Here is a 14283-nt window from a genome sequence, read left to right as displayed (position 1 = left end):
TGAAACTCTCTTGTTTGAAATTCTCTTGCCTCCCCTAGGTAGTACCTTCAACTGGTGAAACAGCCAGGCCCTTCCTTTCTGTGTCTGCCTCCTTCACATCTCTGCCCTTTGCCATCAGTAAGAATAGGAGAGGATCTCAGGATAATCTATCCATCAATAAATCGACAAATGTTGATTAAGCTTTTCATGCCAGCCACTCTGCTAAGTGCTGGAGGTAACAAAGTCAAAGCAAAAACATGGTCCCTGTCCTCAAGGAGCTTATATTCTAAGCTATTCACAGAATCACAAAATAACCAAATTTCAGAGTTAGAGGAGGAATCATTTCGTCCAAACCACACCAGAGAAGAGAGAATCAGCAGCTGTCTCATCCAACTCATATATGAAAAGAAGGCCTCCACCACTTGAAATGGCCATCCAGTCTTTTTTTTCGGGGGGGGAGGAGATTTCCAAAAAAGGAGAACTTACCACCTTCTCAGGCTGGTGAAACTTTCTATTGGAAAATTCTATTTTTGCATGGCCCTAATTGTTAGGAAATTTTCCCCCTGCATCCAACCTAAAGTTTCCTTTCTGCAGCTTCTACATCTTGCTTAGCTTTTCCTTTTTGGGCTAAACAAAACAAATCAAACCCTTCTTCCCCATAGTAGCCCTTCAAATACTTGAAGTATCTACCATCTGCCATCCTGAAGTTTCATGTCTACCCTGAGTCTTCTCTTCTCTAGTCCTCCAACTGATTCTCGAATGGCACAGACTCTAGGCCACTCATCATTCCAGTTACTGTCTTCTGGACACTCTCCAGCTTCTCAATGTCCCATCTACACAGAACATCCACAACTGAATAGAGCACTTCAAATATGGTCTCACAAGGTCAAAGGAAAATAGTCCAACTCCACAATTTACAGATAGAGAAACTGAGGGTCAAACAGGGGAAGACACCCAATGTGTCAGTAAGTTTAAGATAAGAGTGTCCCCATCTGAGGTCGGGGAAATATCTGACAGGATAATGCCTCTTGAAAGTTCAATCCACACATCTGGGAAAAGAAGAAGATTATAGAATCCTAGCCTTGGAAGTGACCCAATGTCATAGGCCCCAGTTAGGGGTTGAAAGTAAAGGATCTGACAGTCAGTTATAGCCTCCAGGCCCAGAGTCTTCTCAACTAGATCCATGTGAGGGATTAGTAATAATTGCATAATGATGCATAACTCCCTACCAAAGAGCCTTCTAATTATGCATGGGGGAAAAGCAGAACCACAAGAATAATCTACTTTGTGCAACAAAGTAAAGGAAAAAGCCACTAAAAGGAAACCAAACCGTGAATAAATGAAAAGTCAGTACTGGCTGTGGACGGGAGACAGTGAAACATAATTCACTACTCACAAGAGAGATGTGGGGGGCTACTAGGGCAGAACGTTACATATATTGTCAGATACGGTCAATGTATTGGGCATTGTTGCTAGTTATCTTTCTTTGCCACAAGGGGGGATTCAACTGTAGGGAGGAGGTACCTCCCTCTTGCCCCCAAATGATTTTTATATAAGGACATAAGGTAGAGGCAAAGTTTCATAGGGCACAGAGAAGAGCAAAGAAAACCTAGACTCAAGTCCCCCTCTCATACATGCTGGCTGTGTGACCCAAGACAGATCTCTTAATCTCCCAAGGCCTGCCTGGGCGACTCTCCAAGGATACAAGCTATAAGACAGGTGCCAATCTGCATTGGTATATGCAGTTGCTTATTTGTAGTACCTCCCACCAATGAAATTACAGATCCAGGCCAAACAAAAATAACAACACTAAAAAGAACAGAGACATCAATAAAATAATTTTTAAAAATAAAAATAATAACACTTTCATAAAATACAGTAGAGTTACAAAGTACTTGCCTATTCATTATCTCATTTTAGCTTCAAAATAACTCTATGAGGTAGGCAGTACAAACAGTATTAATCCCATTTAATAGAGGAAGAAACTGAGGCTCAAAGGGCTAAGTGTTTGTCCAAGGTCACATAGCTAATTAGCCCAATCATGACTTAAACCTAGGCCTAATGGCACCCAGACTTAATGGTCCCTCCATCTCTTTCCCTCATTAGCAAGGGTTTAATATTGCCAACTTTACCCCCAACAGGGCTCCCAATGCCCACAGCATGACTGAGGCCATGCCAGCTACTAAATTATGTCTAATCATCCCAGGGCTAATGCAACATGGAGTGTTGGACTGTCAATGGCCATGACCAAGTTTCAGAAAGGACACCTTGGTGTACGTAAAGACCCATTTGAAGGCATTATGAGAAATAAAAGGTTATTTCTTCAATGTACATCATTGTGGATTCTCTAGGTTTATTGGAGAAGCATTGAAACTCATCCCTAGCCAAGGAAACTATCCTGCTGGGAGACACTAAAAGTCAAGTTAATCAAAACCAAGCTTATCTGAGTTACTCTGCAACCATCCTGATGAACAAGAGAGATGTGCTGAAAGAGGTTGATCTCCACTCTAGGGCTTTTATCCTCAATGTGTTTCCCCAGCCTGGGCTGTAAGCACCCACGTCTGAAGCCACCTCCTGGTCCATTGTTGTCTTGTGACCTTTGTTACTCTTTATGGTGTGGAATACCAGAGTTGAGGTTCCATCTCTGCTTTGTGATCTTGGATAAAGTTAACTTCCTCTCTTGAAACCTTAGTTTTCTCATCTGTAAAGTGGGGCATGATGGCATAAGGGATAGAGATCTGACTTTAGAGTCAGGGAGGCATAGATTCAAGTCTGGCTTCTAACATTTACTGGTTGTGAGACCCTGAGCAAGTCCTAGAACCCCTCAGTGCCCCCAGGCATCTCTAAAAGTTACAGAGCACCCTGCATTGGAGAGTAGCTCTGCATTGTTGTAGGGGATTTCCTCAATGGGAGTTCCTTATATCAATAGAACCACAGGTGTGGTCTAAAGATGATTCATCTTCCTGAGTTCAAATCTGGCCTCAGATACTAGCTATGTGACCCTGGACAAGTCACTTAACCCTGTTTGCCTCAGTTTCCTCATCTATAAAGTGAGCTAGAGAAGGAAATGGCAAACCACTCCAGGATCTTTGCCAAGAAAACCCACAAGGAGTCACAAAGAGTCAGATGTGACTAAAATGACTGAAAAACAACAAAACCCCCAAAGTACCATAGAAATATGTTTTATTTATATTTTTTGACACTGAAGGGTACAAAGGAGATCCATTGTATTTAACTTCTTTTCCCCAAAATAATGAAAAACATGGTGCAGAAGAAGCATTAATAGGAGTTTTTCCTTCCTATGCTTAAATCACACACACACACACACACACACACACACACACACACACATACCATTAGTGTCATCTTGGTAGAGTAAGATGAGGTAGAAAACATGGTCATGCTCAAGCAGAGATTCATAGCATAAAGATGTGTTGGGGCCTAACCCAAAGCTCTGAGGGACATGAGGGATTAGTGGCCAGCAATCATGGTCTTGGCTAGGCCTTGAGCCAAGTACCTTGGAGGAGCTAGGGCACACTGGAGAGGTGAATGGGAGGGGTAACCAGGGAGCCAGGAAGGGAGGCAGAGGGAGCTGGCAGAAGTAGAAGCCAAACATGAACCAAGTCAACTGGGGCAAAAGGAGCAGAAGACCAGACAGATCTGAATGGGATAGATGACAGCGGAAAACCAGTGAAGAGTATCCAGGGGTCAGTACCATAATGATACCACAGGAATCACAGGGAACTCAGTCACTGTGGAGATGAATCACTAAGTGACAATGAGTATTAGTTCCCAGCCTCTTTTTGATGGGATGTAGGGAACATTGCAGACCTGTCTCACTTGGAAGTTGAAAGACTTATTCAGTGGCACCATCTTTCATCATCATCCCCCATGCTAGGTAGAGGAAGTCTATGCTATAAAGGCAATACTATTTAAAGGATATTGAAAGTGGGATTTTCAAGGTTTGACATAGGGATAAAGAGTTAGCTGAGGGTGAACGGGAGGAGAAATAAGGGAGCTAGAGAAGAAGACAGAAGGGGAAGATACCAAATGACTGGAAAAAATCATGAACAGTTTAGGTACTCAACAAAAATGACTGAAAGGGCATCAACAATTAGCAAGGGATCTCTCTTTAAGAGAGTGGTCTACACATGGACCAAGGGCAGCCTTGATAAAGGTATGAAAAGGGAATAGGGAAACATTTTTGCACACTGTATTCTGTTTAGAACTAATAGTGCAATGGTAGCCAGTAGAACTATAGATGGAGTAGGTAGGTGGTTCCATCTATAGTTCTACTGGCTATCATTGCACTGGGCCTAGAGTCAGGAAGACTCATCTTCCTGAGTTTAAATCTGGCATTAGACACTTACCAGCTATGTAAACCTGGGTAAGTCACTTAACCTGTTTGCTTCAGTTTCCTCATCTGTAAAATGAGCTGGAGAAGAAAATGGCAAACCATTTCAGTATCTTTGTCAAGAAAACCTCAAATGGAATCACAGAGTCAGACATGACTAAAACTCCTAAACAACCACAGAAAACTACAGATCAGTAGGGTGACTGTTTAAGCCCTATTAAGGTTGCATTTTTTGAGGCAGAATGGTGTGATATAGTGGTATCAAACTCAAGTAGAAATAGATCCCTGCTGGCCACAGATTGATTTAGAAAGCCACAAATTAACATTATCTATGTTATATTATATTTTTATTTATTTTGTTAAACATTTACCAATTCCATTTTAAACTGGTTCTAAGACACTAGGAGGTTTTGCAGGAGTATGTGCAGTGAATTTGACAGCTCTGGTGCAGTGAATAAAAAAGCTGCCCTTGAAGTCAGGAATACCTGGGTTCAAATCCTGCCTCTGAAATCTATTGGATCTGTGAGCCTACAAAAGTCCTTTAGACTCTCAATACTTTAGGCAACTCTCCAAGACCAAGTTGCAGAGAAGGTGCTGCTAACCTATACTGGTGGAGGGAGTTTTGTCACCTGGGAGTTCTCTATACCAATGAAATTACAGGTCCACTCCCTATCCTCAGTCCCCCTATTCTACATCAGACTACATCTCTCACACAACTGGCCAAAGGTTGTAGAAAACACAGGATCCCATTCTATTTATTATTTATTGAGTATAAAAAAGCATTTGATCCAATAAGGCAAAACACCAACTTAATGCCTCTTCTCTAGTAATGAGTGTCCACTCATATGTCAAGACCATATGAGATTCTTTGACCTATCCAATGACAGTTAAATTTTTTCTTTGATTCTCTGATTACAAGTATCCAGTACTAAATACAGCTGGGAGATAGCTATGCTAGTCAAAGATGCTTGCCACTGTCCAATGGCTGATGTCCAGTGCACAGTACAATTCAAAGGGGAATTTCCTCTTTGAAAACAAAAGTCCTCTTTGTGACCGTGTTTGCAGAGGAGATGGTGCTTATTGCAGCAAGCCCCAGGACACTGCAGAACATCTTAAATGATGGAAATCCATAATCACTCACAAAGAGTTCAGCCTGATTTTCTCCATGAATGGAACCAAGTAGATGAAGACTTCTAGACCCTGACATGCAGTTGGATGGAACTGGTCCATAAGGACACATGCCTTGAGCAAACATTGTTCATTGACAGTGAACTGGGATTCAAACCTTGGGGATGGGAGAGAAGTGAGAGAGTGAGCTGGGTTATACTTGGGACACTGTACAGGAACATTTTTTCTTAAAACAATTTATTTTTATTTTGAACATCATGATTATTCCCACATAAGTTGCTGTTCGGTCTTTTTTCAGTCATGTCTGACTCTTTGTGACCCCATTTTCCTAGCAAAGATACTGAAGTTACTGCACCAGAGCTGTCAAATTCATTTCCTTCTCCAGCTCATTTTGCAGATGAGGAAACTGAGGCAAACAGGGTTAAGTGACTTGCTCAGGGTCACATAGCTGGTAAGTGTCTGAGTCTTCCTGCCTCCAGGCAGGGCACTCTATCCACTGCACCACCTGGCTGCTCCTCCATATAAGGAGTAGAGCAGAAAATGAGGGTCTTATAGGAAGCTCTGGGTCTTTACTGTGTACAGTTCGCTTTTCTTTTAGAATGCATATTCATTTCAACTCGTAGTTTTGGAAGCTGTCTTGCCTGTGCAGTATTTTCAATGACACCAAGCTTCTCTTTGAAGAACATAGGATCACAGAACCAGAGGCAGAAGGGGCCTCAAGGTCCATGGAGCCCAACCCCTCATTTGGCAGATGAGGAAATTGAGGCCCGGGGATATCAAGTGGTTTGCTTAAGATAGTAATGGGCAGAGGTAGGATTTGAACCTGGGTCCTCAGGCCCTAGTGCTAATTCTCTTTCTGCTGTGCTCTGGTCATTTTTTAGAGACCACTGTTCTTCTAATGATGCTATTTGGCTGTGAGTCATGGGACACCAAAAATGTCTAAGGAATCAAAATTACAAGTTATTAGAAGGTCAATGTGAATTATGACATGTCGTGAAGGAAAGGAGACTGTAGCATACTACCAGCGGTGAGTTACGTGCAAGAAGCAGCCTGAGATGGGTCACCAAAGAGAGAGATGACTTGAAGAGGAGACAGACTGGTCATGCGGCAAGCCCTAAACTGGTTAGCATGGTATAGTGGAAAAGAACAGTGGTTCTGGAGAAAAAAAAACACCTAGTTCAAATCTCACTTCTGATATTTGCTAGCTGTATGACCTTAGCGAAGTCACTCAAATTTTCTGGCCCTGGGCTTCCCCATCTGTAAAATGTGAGATCAGAGTAGACGATTTCTGAGGTCTCTTATGGCTCTAAATCTATGAGCCAAACCCTGGATTGTGACTTTACCCCAGGAAGAAGTGCCCACACTGATGAGATCCCTGAGCCAAGGAAACACTCACATCTACCCCATGGCAAGCTACATATAGTCTTGACCTGCTGTTTCCCAGCTTAAAGAAAAACCACTAGTCTTACTCTGTCACATTAAGGCCTGAAAGATGGGGTGCTCAGACAAGGGGCTGTTCTAATTGTCTCCCAAATATAATTGAATCCTGAATTGGGTACCTGGTGCTCACGACACGGCCACACAATGCACAGAGAGAAGGAGGAGCTCATTTTGTAAATGCCCGTCGCTTCAATGTTTGCTAGCAGGAGGGGCACAAGAAAGGACCAAGGGGACCTGCAAGGACCAAAGGAATAACCCACATCATTTCATCAGCTCCAAAACCTGATTACTCCTTTGGAAAAGAAGAGAATGGCAGCAAGACTTGCTTCCAGAAGGCAGGATAAGATTCAATAAAGGGATAAGATTTGGGACCAAAGGAAAATTAGTTAGCCAATAGCACATCCTTAAATAAGCTTCTCTGATAACATTGATCAATAATAATGATAATAGCTCACATTTATGTAACAACAAGCACTTCCACAGAGGGTAGCTTGGCAAGGCTGACTTCAGATCCAGGAAAACCTGGGTTCAAGGTATTCCTCTAGCACATCCTGGCTATGTGACCCTTACCTTACAAGTCACTCTTGGTGCTCTGGGAAACTCTTAAACCCTAAAGTTGCAAAGAAGTTGACCTACATTTTGGTAGAGAGTTTCCTATGTCGATGGTCCATGCCCTATCCCTAATAATTCACATTTTACTAAGGTTTACAAAGCAGCTCGCTGACAATCACCCCGTGAGATTGCCGAGGTTCAGAGGCTTGTTTAAGTGATTTGCCTAAAAGCCACATAGCTAGTAAGTGACAAAGCTGGGAAAGATTGGCTTAACAAGGAAGAGAAAGAAAAGGAATTGACTTCTAATTGGGCCATTGCTTAAATGTCATAACATTTCACACAGCATGGGGACGACAATAGATTCTCTGTCCATAGGACATTTTGAATCTCGATTCTACCTCTTCAGGTGGAACCACTATGTCTGAAGGGAAATTTCACATTCTACCTCCTCTCAGGGTCCCAAATCCAAAATTTGGGGAATTTTTCTATCAAGTCAACCAGCAAAGTGTTCTTTGGTAGGAGTGATAGAAAGCAGCTTCTCTGATGGCCATCGCCATCAGAAGGTCAGCCTCTAAGCTACGTGATCCATAGGAATAAACGTAGATGGCTTCCCAGCCTTTTCCAGTATCCCAATGGAACCAAATTAGGGTGCCATATGCATACCACCTACTTGTTTAATCCTTGGACTGTCTGGAGTGAATCTATAAGCTTTCTGAACAATGAACATTACAGTATGGAGAGAGAGAGGTACGGTGGTCCAAATGCTGGATTTGGGGTCAAATCTAATCTCTGCCCTCTGTGACCCTGGGCAATTCACTTAACCTCTATAAGTTACAGAGTAGATGCTGAGTTGTATCAGTAGAGGGATTTTTCTGACCTAGGAATTCTCTATACTAACAAAATCAACAGGATTTTTTTTTTTAGATAAATTAATCTGTCTCAAAGAGGAAATGCCCTTCCTTCTCAGCACTTCATACAGTGCCTGGCACATAGTAAGTGCTTAACAAAGTGCTTGTTGACTAATTGATTTTTGTTGGAGAGGTGGGGAAATATGGAGGTGGGATGGTGCATACTCTGCCAGATGCTACATCGGTTGGTTTTATTTAAGGCTCTTTCTTTGCAGCAAGTGAAGGCTCAGTTCCAGGGAGGTGTGTCAAGGGGTGGGGAGATGGCTATATTGGGAAATAACTGTGATCTAAAAGTAAAAGACATTAGTAAAACTAAAAAATAACATTTTAAGAAATCTACCTCAAGCAATGTGCTGCAGCTGCAAACCTCATTCATGTTTAGTATATAAGAGGAACAGCAGGCATGATTGCTGCCCCAAGTCATCTGACCGCATGGCAGCCTGAGCAGTTTTAAGCACTGGAGTCTAGAAAGGGGTTCAAATAATCTCACGAGATCTGCAGGTTTTTCCCCAAGTTCCACTCACTTGGGGCATCAGCTACTGACAGATATTCGGGTACACCACATGATGATATAAAGTATCTGCCCTAACACCAGTAGCCTTTCAAGGACGCTTATCTGGCTCAAGGCCCAAAGCCAAGATGCCTCTGTTCTTTCCACAAGCCACAGGGGACTTGGCCTGGCAAGACCAGTTGTACAGAATTCTACCAGATTTGAAAGTGACGACAACAAGTACAACAAATATAGGTACCTTTTTATTGCTAGCCTTGATGAATAGTTGTTTTTTCTTTCCCTCATTTAATAAAAGACAGTTTATACATACACAACATTTTTTTTAATTATAAAACCCTTTATATAGCTTATCTCTTTTGATCCTGACAACAACCCTATGTCACAGACATTGAAAATGGTATAATCCCCATTTTTCATAATAATAATAATAATAAAGAATAATAGGAATAAGGACTGGACCTGTGATATAGTTACTATAGAAAATCCCGTGTGAGGAAATTCCCTCTATGTGTCACAGACATTGCAAATGGTGTGATCACCATTTTACATAATACTAATTAATAATAATAATAATAATAATAATAATAGGAATAAGGACTGGACTTGGGATTTCCCAGGTGAGGAATTTCCCTCTACCAATGCATTTTGGTATCTCCTCTGAACTTCATAGTCTTAGAAAGTTGCCTAGAGCACTGAAATGTTACATGATGTGCTCATGGCCACATGGCCAATATGTGTCAGTGGTAGTGCTTTTACCCCTTGGGGCCAGCTCCATGCCCTATACCATGCTGACTCTATTAATGTTAATATTTGCGGTAATAGCAATAATTAATTTATGCAATAATTAGCACTTGTAATAACAGTAATAGTTAATATGTGCAATAAATGACAATACTCAATATTTTCAATAATAGCAATAATTAATATTTATAATAATAGTAATAGTTAATGTGCAATAATAATAGCAGTAATTGCTCACATTTATATGGCACTTGAAGATTTATAAATTATTTTATAAATATTATCTCATTTTGAACTCTCAAAAACCCTTTGTTAGGGTTGTGATAGTTACTATTATTATACCCATTTGAACAGATGAGGAGCTAAGGTGTAGAGGTGCTAATAATTTGCTCAAGGTCTCACGCAAATAATAAGCATCTGAGGTTGGGTTTGAGTAGCATCTTCCTGACTCTAAGCCCAAAACTCTAGCCGCTATGCTATGCCATATCCAAGGCATTATAACTAGATGGTGTCAGAAGTGGAACTCAAGCCTACATCTTTGGATTCCAAGACCAGAACTCTTCCTGCTGTGCCATTAGAATCACCAGATGTAAGTCAATACATGGCTGATGCCCTTCAGAAAGCACCAAATATTCTCCCCACATCCATCACTGAGGAATAATCAAGCCAAAAATAAAAGCCGAGTTGTCTATCTGGATCAAATTAAATACATGTCTATTACTTGAAGCTTTTAACCTCCAGCAAAACACAAACAGCCCATTTAAGCCCTGACTTTTGCTAGCAAATGCATCATATTGAGGAATTAGCTAATGGAAACTAACGGAGAATCTAGAGAGAGGAGAGGCCCAGTTACAGTGTGAGCCCAAGACAGAACATCTTCCATGACAAAGGAAATCCTGTTCAAGGGGCGTCCATGCAGACAGAGGCAAGATTTTTCACTGGGTTTTGCCCTCAGAGTTTCAAAGTGTTTGCTTTAGAAAAATGTTGACCCCAGCCCGTAGTTCCTATTGGCCCTGAGTGTATTTTTTTTTTATTTTTGGGTACAGGCACACATTAAAAAACACTTTTTGTAGGATTGATTAAAGTCAGAGCTTTCAAAGGCACCATTCACGGATGCAGACAGAACATTTCTCATTCAGATTGTTTGTGTTCCAAACTGCCCAAGAACCAGTTTACAGGCAGGATTCTGACATCAAACCAGCATAGTAACATTAGGAAACCACAGCATCAGAGGGTGGGGAGATGGTGCATCAACATTCTATACTAAGCTTGAAAGGTCATGTGGCCAGTCAGGTTTTTTTCCTCAGGAATGGGGCAGAAGAGGTCAACGGCAGGATTAAATGAGGTCTCCAAAAGTTGACATGGGACCTGCAGGCATACAGGGAAGTCTGCCAGATGCTGCAGATCATCACTCAGTGTGCACAGAAGGTCTAGCCACAAAAACACAGCTTCTCTTAGTTAACGGGGCTCACCAGCTCCTCCCTGGAAGCCCTCCCTTCCTAGAAAACAGGAGGCCCCGGAGCCACACTCTCAGTGACACATTTAGGTAGATAAGTCTAGAACTAGTTACCATTTAACCTGCCAATTAACCTGAGAAGCTCTGAATAGCCACCATTATCTCCTAATCCCCAGAGACATACACAGGTGAGTAGGGTACCCATCAGAGAATCAGGGATCTTTTGCTCTTTTGTGGTCACAGAAGATAAGACCTGCCTCTTCTGTATCAGCGTTGGAAGCACTAACTCAAAGGGAAACACATATGGACACATACACACACATTGAAGGTTGGGCTGGCTCCAAAATCAGCCCAAATGTTTCAGATGTTAGCAAAGCTGGGTCCTATACATAGTCCAATATGTATTCACCCAGAAAGACATTGCTCTTCAAAGACCCTCTAGAAAAAGTAAGAAGGGGTTAATGGGAATAACCAGCACTGACGGATTCCTTATGTTGATTGAGATAATGGCGGCCTTATTGTTGATAAGGGCAGGGCCTGATCTGTGAGCGTGGCTACCATTACAATTTCAGGGATGGCCATTTTTAACTTTCCTTGGCTGCAAATAAGCCAGAGGCCCCAGGCTCCTCTACTGATGCAGTCAGGCAGCAGGTGTGAAAGTTCCAAGTCACTGATACTTTGGAAAGAGGCCTCAGTGGAGAGAAGTCGGAGGCAGTGAACTTTTCAGAGAAGGGTCACTCACAAGATTTCCCTGTCTTATGTGAGTTCTCTGAAAAGCAACACAGCTGTGAAGGTGAAGTCAATGACATTCCAAGCATATTGCGGCATATTTCCACTCATGCATTCTGTGTTTCAGCCAAACTAGTCTTTTAGCCATTCCCTTTCTATACCTCATCTTTACAACTTTGCACAGTATATCCCCCATGCTTGGAATGCATTCCCACCAGAGGGACGATCACACCTCCTCTGTCCCCATTCACCATTCCATCAGAGAAGCTGGACCAGTAACCAACTTCAAAGAAAGGCAGCTTCAGGGAGGGTGACATCTTTAGGATTCTACAAGGGCCCTGACCTTCATGGCCCAGCAGGGAGCTATAGATTTCAGTGGAACTTCATGAGAACTAAAGGAAAGGAGAAAAGAAGTCCACCTACATGTTCTCCAAGTCCATGCCCACTTTCCTCTGGATCTCATATGTACATGTGGAGGAGTGGGTCTCAGACTTTTGGAGGGAATGTATTATACCCATAGTTCTTATTATACCATCTCAGTAAGTGCCCCCCCAAAAAAGCTAATTAATTCTGGCTGGCTAAAAGATATCAACTGGATAATCAATGGAGAGTATACTGGTAGGAAGGAGCTCATGAGGAGGAGTATGAGAAAACACCCCACCCCTCAGGGTTACCCCTAGCACTCCAAGGGAAGAAGTATTTAGCTTCCCTCTGGGGTGCTTACCTGCCAAAGTAAGTGGGATCTAAGAAATAGCATATATACATATACACATACACAGACATAGACATAGACACACATACATACACACACACATATATATACACATACACATAGACACATGCATATACATACACATATACATACATACATATACATACACACACATACACATATACCTATACATATGCATGTTTTTTATTTGCTTATCCACATTCATATTACCCCTCTCCCCAACAGAAGGTAACCCCCTTGAAGGCAGGAGATTGTTTTCCTATTGTCTAGCACAATGTACCACTGACATATCAGGGACTTTTTTTTAAGCTTGTCAAATGAATGAGTTTCCTCCAAGACAGCAACATAGAACTTGTGATGTGGATCTCAAGGTGAGAAGGAACGTACCATTACTGCTGTTATCATCCACCAGAATGATCTCCTTGAGCAGGTGAGGAGGAGTTCGGTCAATAGCAGAGTGAATGGATCTCAAAATCACGGAGAGAGCCTCATTAACAAAGATAAAAACGATGCTGACCTCCGGGAGGCTATCAGGAAAGGAGAGATTCCGGCACCTGGAAACAGAAAACAGGTGGAGACTTAGTTCTCCACCAGCCAACCCAGCCAACTGTATCCTTCACCCCTGATACCCTGCAAAAGAAGCACTATGTAAATACTAGAAACACCATCACTGCTCACCGTGCCAGATACATCTGATGATGCTGTCGGCCCTCCAAGCTGGACCACCAGAAGCCATGCCTAGGCAGAGCAAGAGCTAAGACGACCAGCTCTTCACTCCCCAGTGCCATGCAGACTGTACTTCCCCCCAAATATTTTCCTTTCTGACACAGTACACATCTCCATACTCTTTCCATACCTTGCTCTGACAACTGTGATCAATCAACACTAATACTGCCTCCGGAAAGGACATATCAATGGACTGCCCTATTGTTCTACTTGTCATTTCTGTGAGTCCCCAAAACAAAATACTCTTCCTTGGCCATCACTCCCTGATATGTGTCTCTTCTTATTAGAATGTCAGCTCCTTGGGTTTATGAGATAACATTTGGAAAAAGCACTTAGCATGGTGTCTGGCACATAGTAGGTGATATATTCTCTTTCTTTCTTTGAAGGCAAGGGCTAGCCCACTTTTGCATTTATATCCCTAAGCACCTATCACAGCGCTTGACCTATAGGAAATAACTAAAACTGCTTTTTCATTCATTCATTCATTCATTCATTCATTCATTCATTCATTCATTCATCATCTTTCAGGACCACGTGACCCTCTGCTCTTAGTTAGAAAGTCCTAGCTCAGAATTGAAACCAATTCACAGCCTATTAAAGTCAGCTAAGTCAACAACTTGTATCTTCAAACAGGTTTCTTGCAGTGAATCCTTCCAACACTAATAGGACATCTCCAGTGAAAACCACTGGTTTCTACAAAATGGTAACCAAGCCCCATGGGGATTCGGGAAGGGCCTTCAGAGTACAGCATCAAAAACTACTGATGTAAAGCAATCAGCCTCTGAGACCCATCCAAATCCTGGACAGTTTCCACTTACCATCATCTATGGCAGAGTTGTCAAACACAAGGCCTATGTAGCCCACAACCCTCCCTAGTTTGGCCTGAATCAAATTAAAATGTAATTGTGGAATATTTAACAAAATAAATAAAAGTATAATATGATAAGATATGATATGTAATTGTCAAAGTCAATATTTAGCCTGCATATGTATGGTTGATGTATGTATGGTATAGTGGTCCCCATT

General features: G+C 42.0%; 1 protein-coding gene across 5 annotated transcripts in view; it reads right to left on the bottom strand.

Moving 5' to 3' along the window:
* GALNT18 (polypeptide N-acetylgalactosaminyltransferase 18) overlaps window positions 1-14283 on the bottom strand; it is a 460219-nt gene that overhangs the window by 197638 nt on the left and 248298 nt on the right. For all 5 annotated transcript variants that reach the window (XM_027852665.1, XM_027852669.1, XM_027852667.1 and 2 more), the window contains exon 3: window positions 12919-13085. In XM_027852665.1, coding sequence (XP_027708466.1) covers window positions 12919-13085 — 167 coding nt within the window. The remainder of the gene's footprint in view (window positions 1-12918; window positions 13086-14283) is intronic.

This window comes from Vombatus ursinus, unplaced genomic scaffold (genome assembly GCF_900497805.2).
Source record: "Vombatus ursinus unplaced genomic scaffold, bare-nosed wombat genome assembly UNPS02009770.1, whole genome shotgun sequence".
NCBI lineage: Eukaryota > Metazoa > Chordata > Mammalia > Diprotodontia > Vombatidae > Vombatus > Vombatus ursinus.
The sequence above is the reverse complement of the archived record's forward strand: the minus strand, read 5'-3'. Positions and strand labels throughout refer to the sequence as shown.